The sequence below is a fragment of the Ambystoma mexicanum genome, chromosome 6p, assembly GCF_040938575.1.
Source record: "Ambystoma mexicanum isolate Mex_15411 chromosome 6p, UKY_AmexF1_1, whole genome shotgun sequence".
NCBI classification, from domain to species: Eukaryota; Metazoa; Chordata; class Amphibia; order Caudata; family Ambystomatidae; genus Ambystoma; species Ambystoma mexicanum.
In genome coordinates, this window is record NC_090935.1 from 1366368716 (window position 1) to 1366387203 (window position 18488).

Consider the following 18488-nt stretch of genomic DNA (forward strand, 5'->3'; position numbering starts at 1 on the left):
AGTTTGAATGCTACATGGGTCATGATTGGTGGACTTAGCCGGTGTTCCTGGATACTTTCCAAGGTCCTGGAACTGAAACTCAGTCAACCACTGGAACAGAAGTGTCTGAAGAGGAGGATGAAGAAGGATGTCTCCAGCAACTACCAACGACCGCCATAGCCTATTGAGTAACTGCTGCGGCCCGATCTTGACTTACAAGCGACAGAGAAGATCTCAAGCAGACTACTTCCTCCCATAGACTGGTGGGCCTAACCAGTCTCGAGACATGCTACGATTTGTGCCATCCCTGGAAGAGCTGCAACCTCCACATCCTGCAGTTCACCAATGCCCTTGGAACTGTGCTGCATCGCTGTGTATCGTCTTCGGAAGCACACTTTCGCCTGCTACTTTGTGGGCATTCTTCTAAACCTGCAGCAACTCGATCCAGCTCCAAAAGGTCCCATCAAGGACTGTGAAATGGAGAAGAGTTGACCGCTGCAACAACTGTCATTCCACCAAGCCTGAAAAAGGTGCCAACAAGCCAGACCCGAGAAGATCCCTTGCTGGGCATCCATCTGCACAAGAGCTGGTGCCAGATCCACTGAAGTACCCTTCCTCTGTCGCCACGACCGAGAAACCTGTGACCGGGTCTGCTGTCGCCTCACCACTGGAACCATCCTGCAGCAACTGCTTCTTCACTTGAAGACAGTGTCCATCTCCTGGTAAACTTACCTGGAGATTGCTTGCTTGATCCTGAGACTCTGGGGGCTGCAGAAACCTTGTATCTTGCACCCCTCCAGGTCTCCATAGTTACATTGGGGGACAACCCTTTGTTCTCTAACCCTACATCTGCCTGGCCTGGAACACTGGTCCTTGGGGCAGTCCTTTACGGGGTCAGTCTAACCGCCCTGATGCTGTGAAACCAACTGTTGTTACTTAAATGCATCTGTAGGGAATCCAGAGGGATCCTACCACTCTTGACACTGTACTTTGCTTTTCACATCTTTTCTGCCTGACCCCTGGTCCCGGGTGGCCCAGAAACCCCTCTGAACATTGAAAGACTCATACCAGATAGTGTTGTACTCATTAGACAGGTTGGATACAAACTTATAAAAACAGTTTGCATATATGGTCCAGGTGATTTTATTATGTGATTTGTTACCCTAAAAGCTATTCTGAACATACTTACCTTTGACTTCCTATGGTTTATCTGTGCTAAGAATATTGCAAGTGCTCTTCTTACTGGGGAATATGTTTTTTTCTATTTACCTGAACTTAGAAGTATTACAGTTTGCCTTACTCTATATAAATAAAGCCTTATATCTCACAGTGTATAAGTGAATCCTTGAACCAAGGTATGCTCTGACTTCTGTGTACCTACTACCGCCCTCTTCCCTCATTATACTAAGCCTGGGTGCTCGTCCATTGCTACCAAACCTTTGAGTATTTCAGGCCAAACGCTAGAAGGGCTTTCCTACGTTCTGCCACAAGCAGTACTTTGGTAAAACCACCTAACAGTGACAATGCACATCTAGCATTTCCTGTATTTTAGCTTATGTTTTGATTTTTCCTTGTACTAATATGTGTTACTATTTAGGATGTGTATAGCTCACCTATGCAATCTCATGATGTTGATGATTTTCTCTAGTTGAATTTGAAATTGCATGTGGTTATTTATTTATTTGGATTTGTAGAGCGCACCACAGCCCAAAGGCATTGAGGCGCTATAAGAGGATCGTAAGAAGGCTTCATTCAGGGTTACAAGAATGCCGCCCAACAGAAGTAGTCTTAGTGCAAGGTACATGGTTATACATAGATACACACCAAGTTACTTAGTTACAAATACAGAGTTAGATACAGGATAAATAAGTTATGTGATGGTCAGGGAAGTGAGTCAGAAACCAATTGTCCCTACACGTCACCTTTCATCTGTGTTTAATGAAGGGTGGGCTTAGCAGGGAGTCCAAAGCCTGGCGACCCCCACGCCCCCTTCACCTTCTAGTCTGGATTGGGCTTCGGTATGTTCATGGTGTTGTGGATTATTTGGGTCCCATAGTGTCTGTGGTCCTGTCAAGCGTTCATGTTGATGTGGATTGTGAGCAGTGATATGGAGTGTGCTTGGTGCTGTAGTATGTGTGCAGTGCAGTGCAGTGCAAGTGAGTTGTTTGTCTGAATGCGGTTTTGGTGAGTTTTTGTTTTGATTTGTGTGTTGTATGTAAAATTAGTGTTATGCAGGTTTGTGTTGCCTCATGGTATGTGCACTGCAAGGGACATGTTTTGTGGTTGGGTTGTGATGTCTGTGTTGTGTTTATTTATTTTAGAAAGTGTTGTCTTAGTTGTGAGATAGGAGCCGTGTGTGCTGCGTCCAGTATTTATTTTCACATTTATAATTCACACTAATTCCATGGGCATCAAGGCGCTGATTACAGAGTTACAAAGTCCAAGCATGGGATGCAACATGCCAGTATACTATTGCAGTAGAGGTCCATGAGAAAAGTGCAATGTCTTGAGTATGCTGCGTGCCGTTTCTGTGTGCTGTGAGATTTGGTGTTGTGGTGTGTTCATGGTGTGGTATGTGAAATGTTGATGCAGTACAGTCTGTCATTTACTAGCAGGAATAATGCTAGAAAATTATCAGCCAATTAGCACAATAATGACTAAAACCAAAAGCTTTAATATATGTGAAGGACCCCTATTTAATTCGCTAGTGAGATTTGCTACCTGGCTAATGGGATTTTTAACACATGAGGCAAGGCTGTAGTAAAATTATATTGCATTTGAGGAAACCACATAGCTTAATCGCGAAACAGATACCTTCAGAGATCAGTGGTTCATAACAGGGAGTAGGAATTCAGGTTGCAAGCTACTCACCAGCCATAAAAAAAGCCACTTGCCACCTCAATTCCATAAACCCAAACACCCCACAATTTCTTGGCAAGGGCACATGTTGCACCCTGGATATATGAGATGGTAAACATGCCCTGCTGCTAGAACTGTCCAAGGTTGATGAAACTGCAATGCTTTCAGTCAAATCTAGCATGGGATTTGCAGTAAAATCTCATTTCAAGCTCTTCCATATGAGCATCTCGTACTCCATCCTGCTTTCCTACAGATATTCAACCAGACACTCATGTTTAACTAACTGACCATTCTTTGAAAAATGGCTGAACATCTGAAAAAAGACACTCTTCCCCCATTACAAACATCGTGGTGGGGACTCTTAAACTAGCAATAGCAGTTTCTCTACTAACAAAACTACACACGGATCATCGGGTTTACAGAATTGTCACCAAATATCCAATCCGTTATTCCTTTCTAAACTGCTTGTTAAATGAAATATGTGACTGGCTCCACAGAATCTTATGTGGACACTGATCTGAAGTTGAACCAAAGGCTTTATTTTTGAAGTATGTGGAGGCAGTCAGGGTTGGCAGTAGGTGTCCATGTCAAGTATTCAGAACTTCTATTGCTGGTGGAGTATTAGGTAACCCACCTATTGGTATAGGTCTTACTATACAAGTTGGTAGAGTGACTGCGCAGCCAGCCGTATCTCAAGAGGGGTAAATGTGAGCTGTAGAGCTTTAGCATTGAAATCCACAAATACAAGTATACAAATCACAATTACTCTCAAGGTTTTCTAGTAACATAATTATTTATTTAACAGTCAAAGTTAAATAAGGCCTCTAAAAGGGTGCAATATGCAACAATAAAAATACACTTCATAACACATTCTCAGAATCAAGGTACGCAAGTAGATATTTGTTAGAGATGCTTCACACACACTTCTTACACCCTGAGGTGACTTCAATTGCCAGGACATATTGGCATTTATATATCACTTTTTGTACTTGGTAAAATTCTGAGGTCATGGAAAAGGAATGGTTAGGAAATTCTGAGGTCGTGGAAAAGTAATGGTTAGGGAAGGAAAAAGGTTACCAGGTTCTCAGAGCATCTGAATACTTTTCAGTCTCCCAATGAAGTCTAGATGAGATCTTTCCCAGGAATGCAAGTTAAACATATGCACCACCTATGAGGAACAGTTAGAATCAAAGTCAATGGGTCAGAAGAGTCTGCAGGGAGCCAGGACAGCAAAAGTCAGTTTGAACAATGTCTATGGAGCTGAGACACTCCATTAGACAGCACAAACGTCTTGCACAATGTTTGAGGTTGAAGTAAAAAGATTCACTGTTGGGCCGCAAGCTGTTAGGCTTGTGAAAGACAGAGCTGAGATCAACTCTGCAAAAGCAGCTACTGCAAGTCTCCAGTGAGATAATGTAATCTACATATAAAAGAGGTAAGTACCCCTTAGTCAGCACAGTACCTTAGGTTTGAAGAAGAGGATCCAGCTGGCTTCTGTTCTGGTTGCAGTCCTGCAGATCCTGGGTTCCTGGGCCTCAGTCGTGGGGACAAGACGGAGGACGTTGGGAGGACTCCTGCACTGCGGTTTGAAGGTCGGCAGCAGCTACAGACTCTTTTCAGATAAGCAGCATTTTGCGGTTTCCGCTACCGGCAAATAGCACTGCCGCGGATCTTGGACACTTGATGGGCTTCCCTTGCTTCTGGAGTCCAGCTCTCTGGTGAGGTCACTCGGGCTTGGGTCGTCCTGCTTCGGGATGGTCCTCAGAATCTTCCTGGAGCTCTGGTCCGGTTATAAGATGATACACTCGACTATGGATTTCTCGACCCCTGACACTCTGTTCCAGCAGCAGCAAAGAAGTACAGCCAGTTGGGGAAGGTCTTCCAGTAAAGTTCATCTTGGGGTTTGGTGGTCCCACAAACCCAAGGGAAGAAGTCGTCCATTCCGGGCTTCTCGAGACGATTCGGAATTGGAGCTTCAGCACAGCAGCAGGGCTTCACTGGGCAGTTCAACGGTCCAGGAGGATGCAGCAAGCTTCTCTTCACGATTCCTTCGTCAGATGTTTAGTCCAGTGGTTGACTCTTCCTTCAGTCTTAAAAACCTTGACTTTTATGCGTTTTTCTCCCATTCATGCACAGCCTAGCTGTCACTTACACAGCAGGGTGCCTATCCTGCAAGGACAGACAGCCAGCCAGCCAGCCAGCCAATCAGCACTGGGTGCATTTCAGGTAACCAAGGAGACTAAGGACAGGGAGTTATGGGCCCCTCCCCTACTTTCTGCCTTTCCAGACACACTGGAGCCAGAGGCGGGTTTCAGTACTGAAGCCTGCCAAAGGCAAAATGAATAAAAGGGTTAAACCTGGTTTGCGCGCAGAGTAAAACCCGAGAAAGACCTCACAAACAAGAAATGGCGAAAAAAGAAGACCGGGGCCATTTTGACAAAATGGTCACCCATGGGTGCTATACTGCAACTGGGGATTTAGCCTGCGGTAAAAACGCACAATGGTAGGACAATTAAACCACTGCCACCAGCCATTAAATGTAGTCAGGGTAACATAAAAAATGCTACATGAGTAAGTAAGAAAGGGGGCTACTAAGTAACCCCCAAGCACTCCACATAAAATGGTGTGTGCTGGACCTACAAAGAGAAAGGTAAGTAAAGTCAATTCCACTTTACTACTCTTGGGAACAGTAGTTTACCCAAGAGAAGGTATTTAAACCTTAAGAGAAATCTAAAGGATTTCTCTGTGACACTGCACTGAAGGTGTCACCATACAAAAAGTAGATTCCTATGGAGAAAACACACAATCCAAATCAGGTCAAAACACATGAGAGTGAGAAAAAGGGCTCCCTCACTCCAGGGTCACAATTAAAAAGTCTAAAGTACAGCAAAAGAGCTGGGGGTCTGTAAGGTTGAAGGGAATTATCACAGAAATGAGATTTCTCCCTAGCAGTCCTAACTGGTGTCGGTTAGTACAGTTCCCTGGACTAGCCCTCTGTTAGGACAGTTTTTCTGAAGTCCAACTAAGGGGTTAGTAAAACCATTCAAATGAGGCAGTACAAGACTCCACTCTTAGTATAAGGCTGTACCACCTGAGTACCTGGTAGCGCAGACAGAGCAGCCAGGCTTATCTTAGGAGGGAGAGAGAGCTGTAGAATCAGTACAAGTGAAATGGTAATATAAATGGTCTAAAGAAACACTGAAACACTATGTATGTAAAAATAAAGGATTGATTTAAATACAAGTAAGCACTAACACATTATATGAAATCACAATATAAAAAACACAACACTATACTTGAAGGCACACAGACCCAAGTATAGACCTTATCTGAAATATCTAACAGTAGTTCTAGGAAAGTCCAAACCTTTTCATACACATTCAGTATAGGTCACACCTATTCTTGGGGAGTAAAAACCAATGGTTACTTTCACAATTATATTCAGTAATGCAAGGGCAGTAGACCCTTCCAGTTGTACAGTGATTCTCAGTTCAAATCACATAATCAGTCAACTGGACAATATACTTTTGGTGAATAGTCGAACACTTATTCTAGGTGCAGTAAAAACATATAACTACTTTTGTGAGAACACACAGTTATACTAGGTGAGTAAAACCTAAGGATGTAATATTCATGTACAGGTGCTTTTGAAATCATCAGTGAACCACAGATAGAGAACTCTTGTAACTTATTTCTGGATGGCACACAGCTAACACAAGATAAGTAACACCCATATACTTTTTATATATCACAAGCAGTCCATGTTAGATATTTCCCAGCTATAAGGATAACTGAAGTATGACTTGTCAGGGACAGTTAGAGGCACAGACTCTAGGTTAGATATCACAGGGAAAGTAAACCCTAATATTACACTTTACTGAATGATTCAAAGTTATTCTAGGTAGGCAACAACCTAATACAGACTTATTCTGGACATGCTAGCAGCAAATTAGGGGAAGCAAGACCCAGTTGGGGGGACACTCATACAATTATCCTCAAAGGACTAATCTGGTGATACCAACAGTTGGAGGACACTCATACATACAATTATCCTGCACAAATAATCTGGTGAAACTAAAACTTTACTTTTGGGAAGAGGCCCAACCTAATTACAGGAGAGTAAACTACCTTCACATCTACTTTCTAGTAGACTGGCAAAACAGTTTCTAAGGAAGAAAAGATGCTAACCATACTTTTAAGAATAGTGCATCACACATCCAAGGTAAGTAAGAACTTTTGTAACTGCTCACTCTTAAGAGTTACAGTTACCAGCCAACTCGTTACAAGTAAGCTACTTTTAAACACTTATTTTCTTTTCTAGGCAAAGGTCCCAATCCCTTAAAAGTCTTTCCCTTATTCTTGGAGCATGGGTGTTCTCAGTGGCAGAAGGGGGGGTCACTAGGACAAATTTGAAGACACCCTGTCAGGATTCTAGCAGTGGGACTGTGTGCACCTGATGAGAGGACTCCCCATCGCAGAAAACACCCCACAGCTACACAGAAATCCTAACAGACTTAAGGTAAGTACATACCCAAGCCAGCAGAGTACCTCAGCATTGAAGAGGATTTTGGAGCAGGAGGACCTCAAGGTCTGCAGCCAAATACCCAGTCAGTGGATTCCTTGTCATGGTGACTGAAAATAAGACCTTGGAAGGAACTTTGCAGCAGGGATCAATGAAGAAGGCTCTAGGCAAGTTTGTCCTCGTGGCTGAATGTGGTTCTGCAGATTTGGGACCTTTTCAAGGAGCACAGAAGGAGACAGAAAATCACGGTTGAATTCTTGTTGTTTCAAAGGTCCAAGCACTCTGCTGAGGGGACTTTTCGGACTCGATTTGTGTCTCTGGAGATCCACCAGGATGCCCACGAAATTTCAGCGAGATTCGGAATTCGGAAGACTGTGCACCGCACAGTGGCTCGAGGTCCCAGGGTATTGGGGTATTGCAGCAACGCACAGGATGGCTTAAAATGCAGGTCTTCTTTAGTCTAATGGGTCTCACCAGGCTCTAGGTCGGGGTCGTCATTTTCAGAGTCCCCAGGTCAACTGGAAGGAAGGGCTACAGCAGGCTCCGGTTACACAGCAGGCTCTCCGGTCGCTGGAAATCGTTTCAGCCGCTTTTCCTTCATCATCCTCTTCAGTTTCGGTTCCAGTGGTCGACTTTTCTTCAGCTTCCAGGCTCTAAGTATTTATCAGGAACTACAGCACATCCTCTGCATTCTCTCACTGCATTTTACAAGAATGGGCGGTCTGGTTGTCCAATCAGGACAGCCAGCCCCCCACTGGGATTTGACCACATTCAAGCAAGACGTAAGACAAAGGACTGGGGAGTTTTGGATTCCTCCCTCGCTTCGTACCCTCACAGACTGAATGGAGTCTGGCGGGGAGTCCAGGGGACTTCGGCCGAAGATGAAAATCACATAAAGGAATTTCCCACCCTCAATGTCAGGGGAAGGAACAAAAAACGACAAGAAACACTAAAATGCCGAAAAAAGAAGACAGGGGCCATTTTGGTAAAATGAGCACTCTCAGGTGCCTTTACTGCAGCTGTGCACGCAGCTCGCGGTAAAGGTGCACCAAATTAATACAAGGTATCCCTGCCACCAGCCATTGAAGGTAAGCTTGTCCCTGTAACAGAATTGTTACAGTTTTAGTGTGAAAGGGGATACATTGTATCTCCCCAGCACTCCCCATAAAACGGGGTGTGCTGGCTTCACAGAATAAAATGTAAAAGGGATCCAAAGATCCTTTCTACCCTTGGGAACTGTAGTTCATCCAAGGTTAGCAAAAGAAAGTTAAAAGGGGAGCCCCTAGGGCAACCCAGCAACAACAGGCACTTATTGCCAATAAGTTGTTAAAGAGGATAACTTTAAAAAGACACTATAGAGAGTCAAAAAAATGACACCCATAAAAAGTGTTAAAGATTATGTGAGTGTGGAAAAAGGTTCCGACTCACTGCGGCATTAATGAAAAAGATCCCACTAACAAAGCAAATAGTTCTGGGGTTGACCCAGGTCAGAAAGATTTAGCAGTTCTGTGAAAATCTTACCCAACACCCTCCCACTTCCTGTGGCGGTGGCTTTGACAGAGTGGCAGTCCCAGTCACCAACTGGCATGGTTGGTCATCTGACCAACTGTTTTGTGATTGGCTCACTGGCCTCGGGCCAACCCCCTTAGGGCTATTTGGGATGTGCCCTACCCCTAACACTCTCTTGCTCTCGGGTTCCCGAAATAGAAGGTCGCAGGTCTGCTAACCCGCTGAATGAAATTTCCTGCCAGTTCCCACCATTGTGGGTATTTTTAAAGCTCTCATTTGGTAATACCTGCTCAGTGCAATGGCATGGCACTATCCTAGTTTGAGGTTTTTGGTGCTAGAGTCCTTGTCTGGATTTTTGGAAGACTTCTGGTTGCTCCACATATCTTCTGGGTTGAGCCTACCACTTTTCTGAGCCGTTGTCCTTCTGGAGAGAGTTCACCACTCCACCAGATATTCAGTTTTGGATGTCAGAGGGTGCAACCAGACATTAGCTTCTCCTGAGTTCCGTTTGCTACCATGCTTCTGCCTTCTTGTGTTCACTCTGCTGCTGGGGACTGTCTGTTCGGGTTCTTGCTTCTTCCAGGAATTTTCTTCAAAGGATCTTTCACTCTTGTCTTGAAGGTAAATGTCCTAGGAAGAGGCTGTGGTCTTCTCCTATGTTTCTGGGATTGCTGTTTGCTCAGTGTGCAATGCCCTAGGAACTGGATCCTGAAAACCTGACTTGTGAAGAAGGGCCATTCCCTTACCAGGTTGTTTTGTGTCACTGGAGCCAATTCTGCCTAAACCACTGATGTGAGTACCTACCTTGGGGTCCTGGGAAGGGTGACTATTCATGATACTCCCCCGCCCCCGGGTTTCCCCAGTCTGTGATAGATATTACTGGAAGGCGATTCCTAGCTGCAATTCAACATACACTTTCATTGGTGGTGCTCCTGTTCAGCAACTTCTTCTGTGTCGATCTTCTGACCTCTGGAACTCTTCCTTTGGGTCTCCTGTGGCCTTCCCTGGGGTTGATTGTCACAGCATCCACACATGCGGGTTGTTCTGTACTTTTATCCAGTAGTGTGGATGGACCTTTAACGTTTCCCTTTACTCCCCATGGAACTGTGATCTGACACTGGCACTCTCCTTAAAGTGACTTCAAAGTACTTACCTGGCCACCTAAGTGTTCAGTGAGCTTTGGACCGAGTATCACTATTTTCTTACTTACCTATGATTTTGTATGCATTTTAAAGTCATCCCAGAAATGGTAAATGTATGTGGTAACGTGATAAAGGCATGTTAGAAGAATGGATTGGCTGACTTTATCTAACACCACTGAAAGAACCAGGAACACCAAGATACCGACCCCTGCTGTATCTATTACCCATTTGAGGTGCTCTAAGATGGTGTTATATAGACTCGGTGTAATGTGCATCAGAATTTTAAAATGGGTGCCATCCTTAACTTGCCAATGTTCAAACAAAACGGTGCCCACTTCAATGGATTATAAAGAATGATCTGTGCAGGTGCAGATATCACTACATTGATTTCCCTCTAAGCTTTGTGTTCATGCATTTGTTATACAAGACATTTAATGATTTCAAGGTTTTCATAAAAAAATTGCTGCTGTTTAAAAAAAAAGTCATCATTTTCTCTTGAGCTGCTTAGGCTAAAGTTGTTATTGCTCTCATCAGTCAATGTCTGTTTATTTACTTTAGAACTACTAATTTAATTTGATTTAAATAATTGCAAATTCCCATTTCATCACCATGCAATAGAGTTGATAATTCAATATCTGAGGATTGGTTCTACAAAAATGATGTGCTGCACTCATAATTTGCGCTATATTGTATTAGCTATACACACCCATTTTTGTGATTGGTGGCGATGATGACCGCATAACAGCATTTTGGATTTTGAGACATCTGTCCCTGGTGGGCAAGAAAGCAGAATTCATCAAATCATTCCCCAATGGAAAAAAAAGATTGAATTATTTTTCTAACTATGTTTGGTAATAATACATGTCTTTTTAAAGTACAGATGTATTTTTCTTTTGCCTATAGATCAACGGACAGATTCTATATGGGCGTAGTCATCAAAATGCATCCTCCATAATTAAATGTGCACCATCAAATGTGACAATAATCTTTATCAGGTAAGATGTATTCCCAGTTCTAGTTGTATGTTTTTTTCCAAAATGAGTCCTGTTTGGTGAACTTGATTCCTAAGCCCAACGGATAACTTGGAGAGTCATTCATTTGAATTCACTCCTTGAGAAGCTTTGGTGGTACGCTATTGCAGTAGTTAGCCTGCCATCATCTAGATGTTTTGGCCTTCAACCACAGGCAGCATAGTGATGAGGGAGCATGGCAGTTGCAGGCCAAATCACCTAGAGTCATGGTCTCCAACCAGTAGATCGTGAGCTACAGGTAGCTTGCCCTTGACTTCCCAGTAGCTTGCTGGTCTCAGACAACAAAATTAGCACTCTGTGGAATGAGGGGGTGCAGCTTGGCATGATGGGCTAGCAGTAAAATGAGTGAATAGGAAAAGGATATGGGGGTTGGAGCCATTGTCACTAAGAGTTGCCAATGATAGCAAATTAGAAAGGGGTGGGATGCATAAACCTGCATGCCATGTGAAACAAAGCTGGGGGCTGGTCATATTTTCATTATCTCACTGTATTCCATTAGATCTGTTTAGTTTAGCGTAGCTTTGTCTGTTGTTAATTGTATGCTTTCATTCAGAAGGGGGGATTGGGGGGGGGGGTGTGTGTGTGTGTGTGTGTGTGTGTGTGTGTGTGTGTGTGTGTGTGTGTGTGTGTGTGTGTGTGTGTGTGTAGAAAAAAAATACGATCCGGGTCAGTCCCAGTTTTCAAGAAAAAAGCTACGTTTATTGGTACGTGTTGCCATTTATGATTAAACTGTGAATATTTGTTAAATTTGAAGAAGCAGAGTTCTCTGCATTAAGGCAGTAGTACCTGAATTGCATTAGAGGCGAACATGAAATTTGCCGTGTTATGCAGGATTCCACTGATAGGCATGTCCCAATACAGGAATTCAAGCGCTGATGTCAATTTTAGATTTATGTAAACGTGGAAAACTACTGGTTGCAAATGCATTCTGGAGCTTGTGCACCAAAAATTCTAAAACTAAACAGGAATGCAAAGTTATATGTTCTGTCCATGGGCCTCGTTACGAGTTTGGTGGTAAATCTAATGAATTACTGCCAAACTTGATTAGTTACTGCCACTTGGTCCCGCAGATTCACCACAGGATTACAAGTAGTTGTAGGGCGGTGTGAATCCCCATTTTCGGAGTCCATTGAACTCCATGGGGATTTCCAAGGAATTACCATCAACAGTAATTCCACCGGTGGGAATTCTGCAGATTTATGGGGGAAAGGTAGAGGAATATCCTCCATTTATTTTTGCTGGAGATAAATCCTCCACCTTACCACCAAACTTGCAGTGCAGTAGTGCGGTAATGCAGCAGTAACGTAATTACTGCCACATTGCTGTTGTTTATACCTGCACCGCCATACTCATAATGAGGCCCAATGTCAGGACTCAAAGAATATAATTTCTGGTTCCGCCAACGCTTTATGAGACAGGAATATTAATGAAGTAATTAGGTGAGAAAAGTGGATAGTGGTTTATATATATATATTTTGTATATATATCAATATGTATAGGATTTATATAGCTTAACACCATTTACTAGGTACACAACAGGGTGGTGAATAAAAGAAGGGAGAACTCTGGAGATCTACAGGTTTGTGTACATAGCCAAAGGGGATTAAACCTATTAATTGTTCTCCCATCCTATGGCTCTCCTCAGAGACCTTTGTGGAACCTCTATGCATATGTTCAAATTCTGGCAGCAGAGTTTCAGCCTTTCGATACTGGGTTGAAATGGTGCAATTTATCAGAACTTTTTGTGCAAAGAATTGGGCAAAAACACCATACAATTTACAGAATATTATGTAAGGTAACACATGGACAAATCCAATAGATGCCTGGTATCCAAGAGTAAAAAGGAGCCTTTCACAACTTGTTTTCATGATTCCTTTGCACAGAACATGCAGGCACTGCCACTATAAAACACATGTTGATGATGTCAGTGCCCACAATACCTCATCATTGTCATTTTAAATCATGTTTGTGATGCTGGTGCTCCCAATTTGTCTGTGAGAGCTTTACATACAAGCCAGGCATGGCCCATTGGCCATGCAAAAGAATGCACGAGTCCTGCAGGGAGAGGCGGCCGTACTGTTTTTTCACTGGGATCTTCTTCCTAAAGGGCAGATGGGTGACAGGTTGCTGCCCATTATGAACGAGCTGCCCCTCCTGCAACCATACTATTTTAGCTCAATATATGAATATAACAATATATTGTCTGGTTGGGTTATGTGATTTGTGCACATTTCATGACATCTCTCTGTAACAGAATAATATTTTAGCCCTGTGATTTACACTTTTTTGCATAAATGGCGGGTTACATTGATCACACCGTTTCCACATTTTCATTTTTCCAATCCCACCCATTATTTTGACTTGGACAGTTTTAAGGTTAGTCAGCAAATTAGGCTTTGGCTTACTTTTCCTTAGCTGAATTATGTGACCTGTCATATAAGTAATTTTCATGGATTGAGAAAGTGCTAGAGTGTCAGTTGATTTTATTTTTTGAGAAAGCGTAACTCTGTTTGCTGAATGTTTTTAAAATCGTAATAACGCTTTGATTGAAATCCTCCTCATTGTGTTTCCATGTGCAGTACCAAAGGAAATGTTTAAACTACCCTTGTTGAAAGCATTGATCCAGAGTCGGGCATGCCATCCAACAAAAGGGAAAATATGTGCACTATCCAGAGTAGGAGACTGATATTTTTCTTCAAGCATAAATGGAAAGTGTGTATCTACAGTGCCCAGGTTACAGTGAAATAAAGAGTAGTAACGTTGAAAGGCATTTTGGAATAATGCACACAAATAATGACAATTATTTTCACAGAGGAAGCTATCTAGGTAAACTAAACGCTGCAGTGCAGGTGCAATAATGTGTTTTTACCCAACCAGCAAAGAAAGCAAATGCAGCAAAAGAGGTATCCGTCAAAGTTGCTAGTTATTTCACGAAAAACAAATGTACTTTTATAGATGATGCAATTATAAAGAGAGCAGTGACTCTCGTGGCTAAGTCTGTTGCAATAGATTTTAAAAACTGTCCTGAAACTGTCTGCCATGTCAGATGTGTGTTAGGAAAGTTTTCTCTTGGAGCAACTTTTCCTCAATATTCAATTGAGGTACATTTTGCTTTTGTTTTTACACCTTGTCTTGACTTTTTCAGTGAAGCGGAGCATTCAGCTTAACTCCACTGGCCTTTTGCTAATTTATTATGGGAAATTGACTAGTCCTTCAGACTGTCAGTACCGGGAAACTGTTTCCCATTTTCTTTTTACATGTTATATATTTTGGGTAACTTTTTCATATGGCACAATATATCTTCCAATGAAGTGCAATGGGGATACTTTTGTATCACCCTGGAGCTACACTCAAAGGATTTTTGGTTACTTTTAAATGTGCATAAGACAAGCTGGTGGCAGCAGTTAGAATTGTACAATTGTTATTGCTCTCTCGCATGTGGCTTCTACATGTGGCTAGTGTCCTACCATGGCTGCAACAAGGTTCTTTGGCCATTTTGTTCTTTGGCCTTCTTCCTGCCGTGCCAGGTCAGGAAATTCCTTTTATGGTCATGCACTTGGCTGGGAAATCCTTGCTTTTTGCGGGCTAGTCTGTGCCATGTGTGTTGGAAGCCGGGAAGTGGGCTGGGGCTGTCTGGTCCCAACCTGCCAACTGGTTTCAGTGTGTCTAGAGTGTATGCATCAGTTTCACCAACACTAGTCCCTGATTGTACCACTGCTGGGGGGGAGATCTTCCATTGGTTGGGCTGAGTTTCTGTGCTCACCTGGACTTTAGGATATGAAGGGGAGTCCTGCAGCCATTTCCTAGAGATCTGAAGAGGAGCCAAGTATCCTGTGTAGCTTTGCAGACCAAGAAAGACCCATGGACCTGTCCTGAAGAGGCTTGGTGACCAACTCTTGCTGCTGTCCCAGTGGAGCCATGTCTGGCTACTGATCTCAGAAGATCCTGTGTGCTTCGACCCTCTTGTCTGGTGGGAACAAACAGTCTCAACGACTTCTCGTGGCCCTGCTGTTTGGAGTCTTTGAAGTGTCCCTGTGCCCTCCAGTGGGCTGACCAACTCCAGTTTGGGCTACTGCGATAGAAGCGTTGCCATCAAATGTTTTGATTTGAAAATTCAGGGGTCTTCAGCTTGTCCAGCAAGTAGCCGTTCTGCGAGATTTTGGCATCCCAACATCAACGGGTCCTGAGGTAAAGGGCTTTCTTCAACCTTTACAACTGTGACGCCTGCTGTCGGTGTGCACAGTGACTATCGCTGGAACTGGCCATCACCCGTCTGTTGGAGTGGTCAGAAGAGCCCTGCATCGCTACCTGATGATAAATTAGTCCACTGGAAAAGGTTGCATTCTGGTCCTGGACCCAACCAGAACTTTGCTTGTACACCCAGCTCCTGGGCATCTGCTACTGAATCCAATGGTGGGAAAACCTACCTCCAGCTATCCTCCTTTGAACTGCCAAGTCTGAGGAAGAATCTGCGTATGGGTGGTGAGTAGTTACAATACTTATCCCTTTAAAAGTTTGTGAAGAACTTTGATTTGTTTTACCATCGATTGGCTTTGCCAACATTTGTTGCAAAAGCCCTCCAAAAACTAGAAAAGCATTTTAGTCACCATTAAACTCCTTGCACCACCCTTTGGGACAATCTTCACAGGACCCTTTCCCTAACTTTTTCCCAACTCCTAAAACTATTGACAACTTTGTGAACTTTTGGGCTCAAGGCCCCATTCAGCTTAGGGTTGGACTTTATAGGTTAGGGTTACTATTCCTGTGGACTGTTAGTGCTATAACTAATTACTTACCTTCCCATTCAGGTATTGTGGGGTGAATTGATTATTCTGCACTGACTGTGACTGTATATACGTATAATAATATTAGTATGTGATGTTAATACCCCGGAAGGGGGCAGGGGTGGCGGCGTCCCAGCCAATGAGGAGGCATGGAGCGAGGGCTTTACCACACTGCACAGCCCCTGCTCCGAGCCTCCTCAGAGCGGGAGGCCACCATCTTTGCTCTCTGGCTTGCCATGTAAGTGTGCTTCCCCTGCACCCCCATGTCCCAACCCCCACACCCACCCCTCTTTTCCACACTTTTCGGACCCCAACACTCCCTGCCCACTTACCTTCAGTTTCGTTGTTGGTTGCACGCGCCGGAACAGTAGTGTTCCTGACGCAGCTCTGACATCCGAATGGATGCCATGGAAAGGCAAAAGGGACTACGTGAAGTATCTTCTCGATCCATGGCGGACATCTTTTTTTTTCTTCTGAATTGCGAAATGACAAATCCATAATTTCACAACTTAAACATTATGGTACAATGTGCCGGAATACTAATAGCAATAAACCCCTCACTGGTGGTCCATTTCCACGTCCGGTAATGGCGCCCCATCTGTGTTTGTTGCTTAATTAATTATTACCGGTTTTGCGTCAATTTCATTCATAGTGTGTTCTTTGGCCAATAATATAGTATTGTAATCCTTACGGTCTAAGTGTAATCCTTGATTGCTCATTGTGTGGACTCATTATGGACCCCTGACCTCACTCAACGCTCCTGAGACTAAGGGCCTCATCACAAGTCTGGCGGTAACCCTTAAAAGTGGCGGTAACGGACTAAGCGCCGCCAATACCGCTCCACCGGATCATAAGCGGGCGCAAATACTGCAGATTGTAAAATCAGCTGGCACTATCACAGCTTGGCGCTATTGCAGCCGGCGGTTACCAGACATTTCGTCGAAAACAAATGGTCGACAGGACATTTGGTCGAAAACCAAATGGTCGAATTTTTATTTTTTTATTTTCTTGGGGGGGGGGGGGGTCCCCCCCAACCTCCTTTTTTTTCTAAAAAGCCCTTTTTTTCCCCTAAACTAAAACCTAAAAAAAATATATATATATATGTATATATATATATATATATAAAAAAAAATTCGACCATTTGGTTTTTGACCAAATGACTTTCGACGAAATGTCCGGACACCACAGCCGGCCACATGAGGCGCAAACACAGCTGCATCACAAGTCCATGTTCAGTGGTATTTGCGCTAATACACAGCGCAGTTACCTCCATCTGGAGGTACATGAACACAGGTGCCTGAAATGAAGCCACCGGTGATCCCAATCCACCCCAGAGTGCTACATAAGGCACAACCCTACCCCAAACACTGTTTCCAATAACATGCTGCCACTAGCCACTATGAGCCGGGACAGGCAGCTGCTCATGCTGCTGGGGAGAGGAGGAGGAGGAGGAGGATCAGGGTTAGGCTCTGACGCTGGACCCTCACTGACCGCTAGTTGGTCACCCTTCACCGTCCCAACAGAACAGTGCACTACCTGCATAGTGAGTGGGTGAGTAGAAAAGCCAGCACACATGCACTGTGAAGCACATGCCCAAATGGGGGGGGTGGGAATGCAAATAACTACACAAAGGATGTCATGACAAACGAATGTGAAATCCGTACTTGACCATCTCCTGCACCAACGTCACAGTACAGTCCAGGGAGCGTACACAAGTCGGACTTACCTGCATGGAGAAGCTGATGTACACATACAGTAGCAACATAAACACAAACATGACTACATGTACCACAATGCAGCATACACTCACCAACGCAATGTTGAGAAATGGCCACATCACCTCACACAACAACAACCCTGCCAGTACCACAGCCATGTAAGCATGTGCACCCAGCCCACAATGGCAACCCAGCAGACCCTTAGGCTCAGGGAGGGCCCATGGAAAATCCAGCATGCCACATGCACAGTGGAAATAAACTGCCGTATGACAGCCACCATGTTAGCTGCACATGTCACCAACATGCACCTCACGTAGCATATTCTGCAAGAGAATAGGGTGCGTGTGAAGCAGAAACAATGCATGATACGAGTGACACAGCATGCACAGACATAGAATCGACACATTACATGAAAAGAAGGCCCATTTGCTTGCACAAGTTCTCCATTGTCCTGATATTGTGTAAGCCCACATCTTAGACCGTGACTAATGCCTGTTCCTCCGCCCATGCAGGTGACTCCGGATACCCACACCTGTCCTGACTAATGACCCCTGTGCATGATCCACAAACACCACAGGATAACGCCTACAACCATGCTCACAGCAGAACCTGTGTGTGCATCGAGAATACCTGCAGCCTCATGAAGGCACGTTTCCGCTGCCTTGACCGTACCGGTGGAGCCCTGATGTACGCTCCAGAGAAAGTGCGTGAAATTGTGCTTGTATGTGCAATGCTGCACAATATCTGCCTGAAGAGGAATGTCCCGCTACCCCCTGACGTGGACATGACACCCCCAGAGGATGAGGATGCAGTGCCTGTGGAAGAGGCAAATGCACGCATTGTCAGAGATGATGTGAGGGATGGGAGCCAGAGAATGATAGACAATTTCTTTTGACACTTTAACATGGCACAAGCCATGCAGGACTATGTGACACTCGCCACCA

The 18488-nt window shown here is 44.1% G+C and overlaps 1 protein-coding gene across 17 annotated transcripts in view; it reads left to right on the top strand.

Annotated features, from left to right (window-relative positions):
- Positions 1 to 18488, top strand: part of MPDZ (multiple PDZ domain crumbs cell polarity complex component) — a 1735289-nt gene that overhangs the window by 1231840 nt on the left and 484961 nt on the right. For all 17 annotated transcript variants that reach the window (XM_069626067.1, XM_069626068.1, XM_069626072.1 and 14 more), the window contains one exon: positions 10915 to 11006. In XM_069626067.1, the coding sequence (XP_069482168.1) occupies positions 10915 to 11006 (92 nt within the window). The remainder of the gene's footprint in view (positions 1 to 10914; positions 11007 to 18488) is intronic.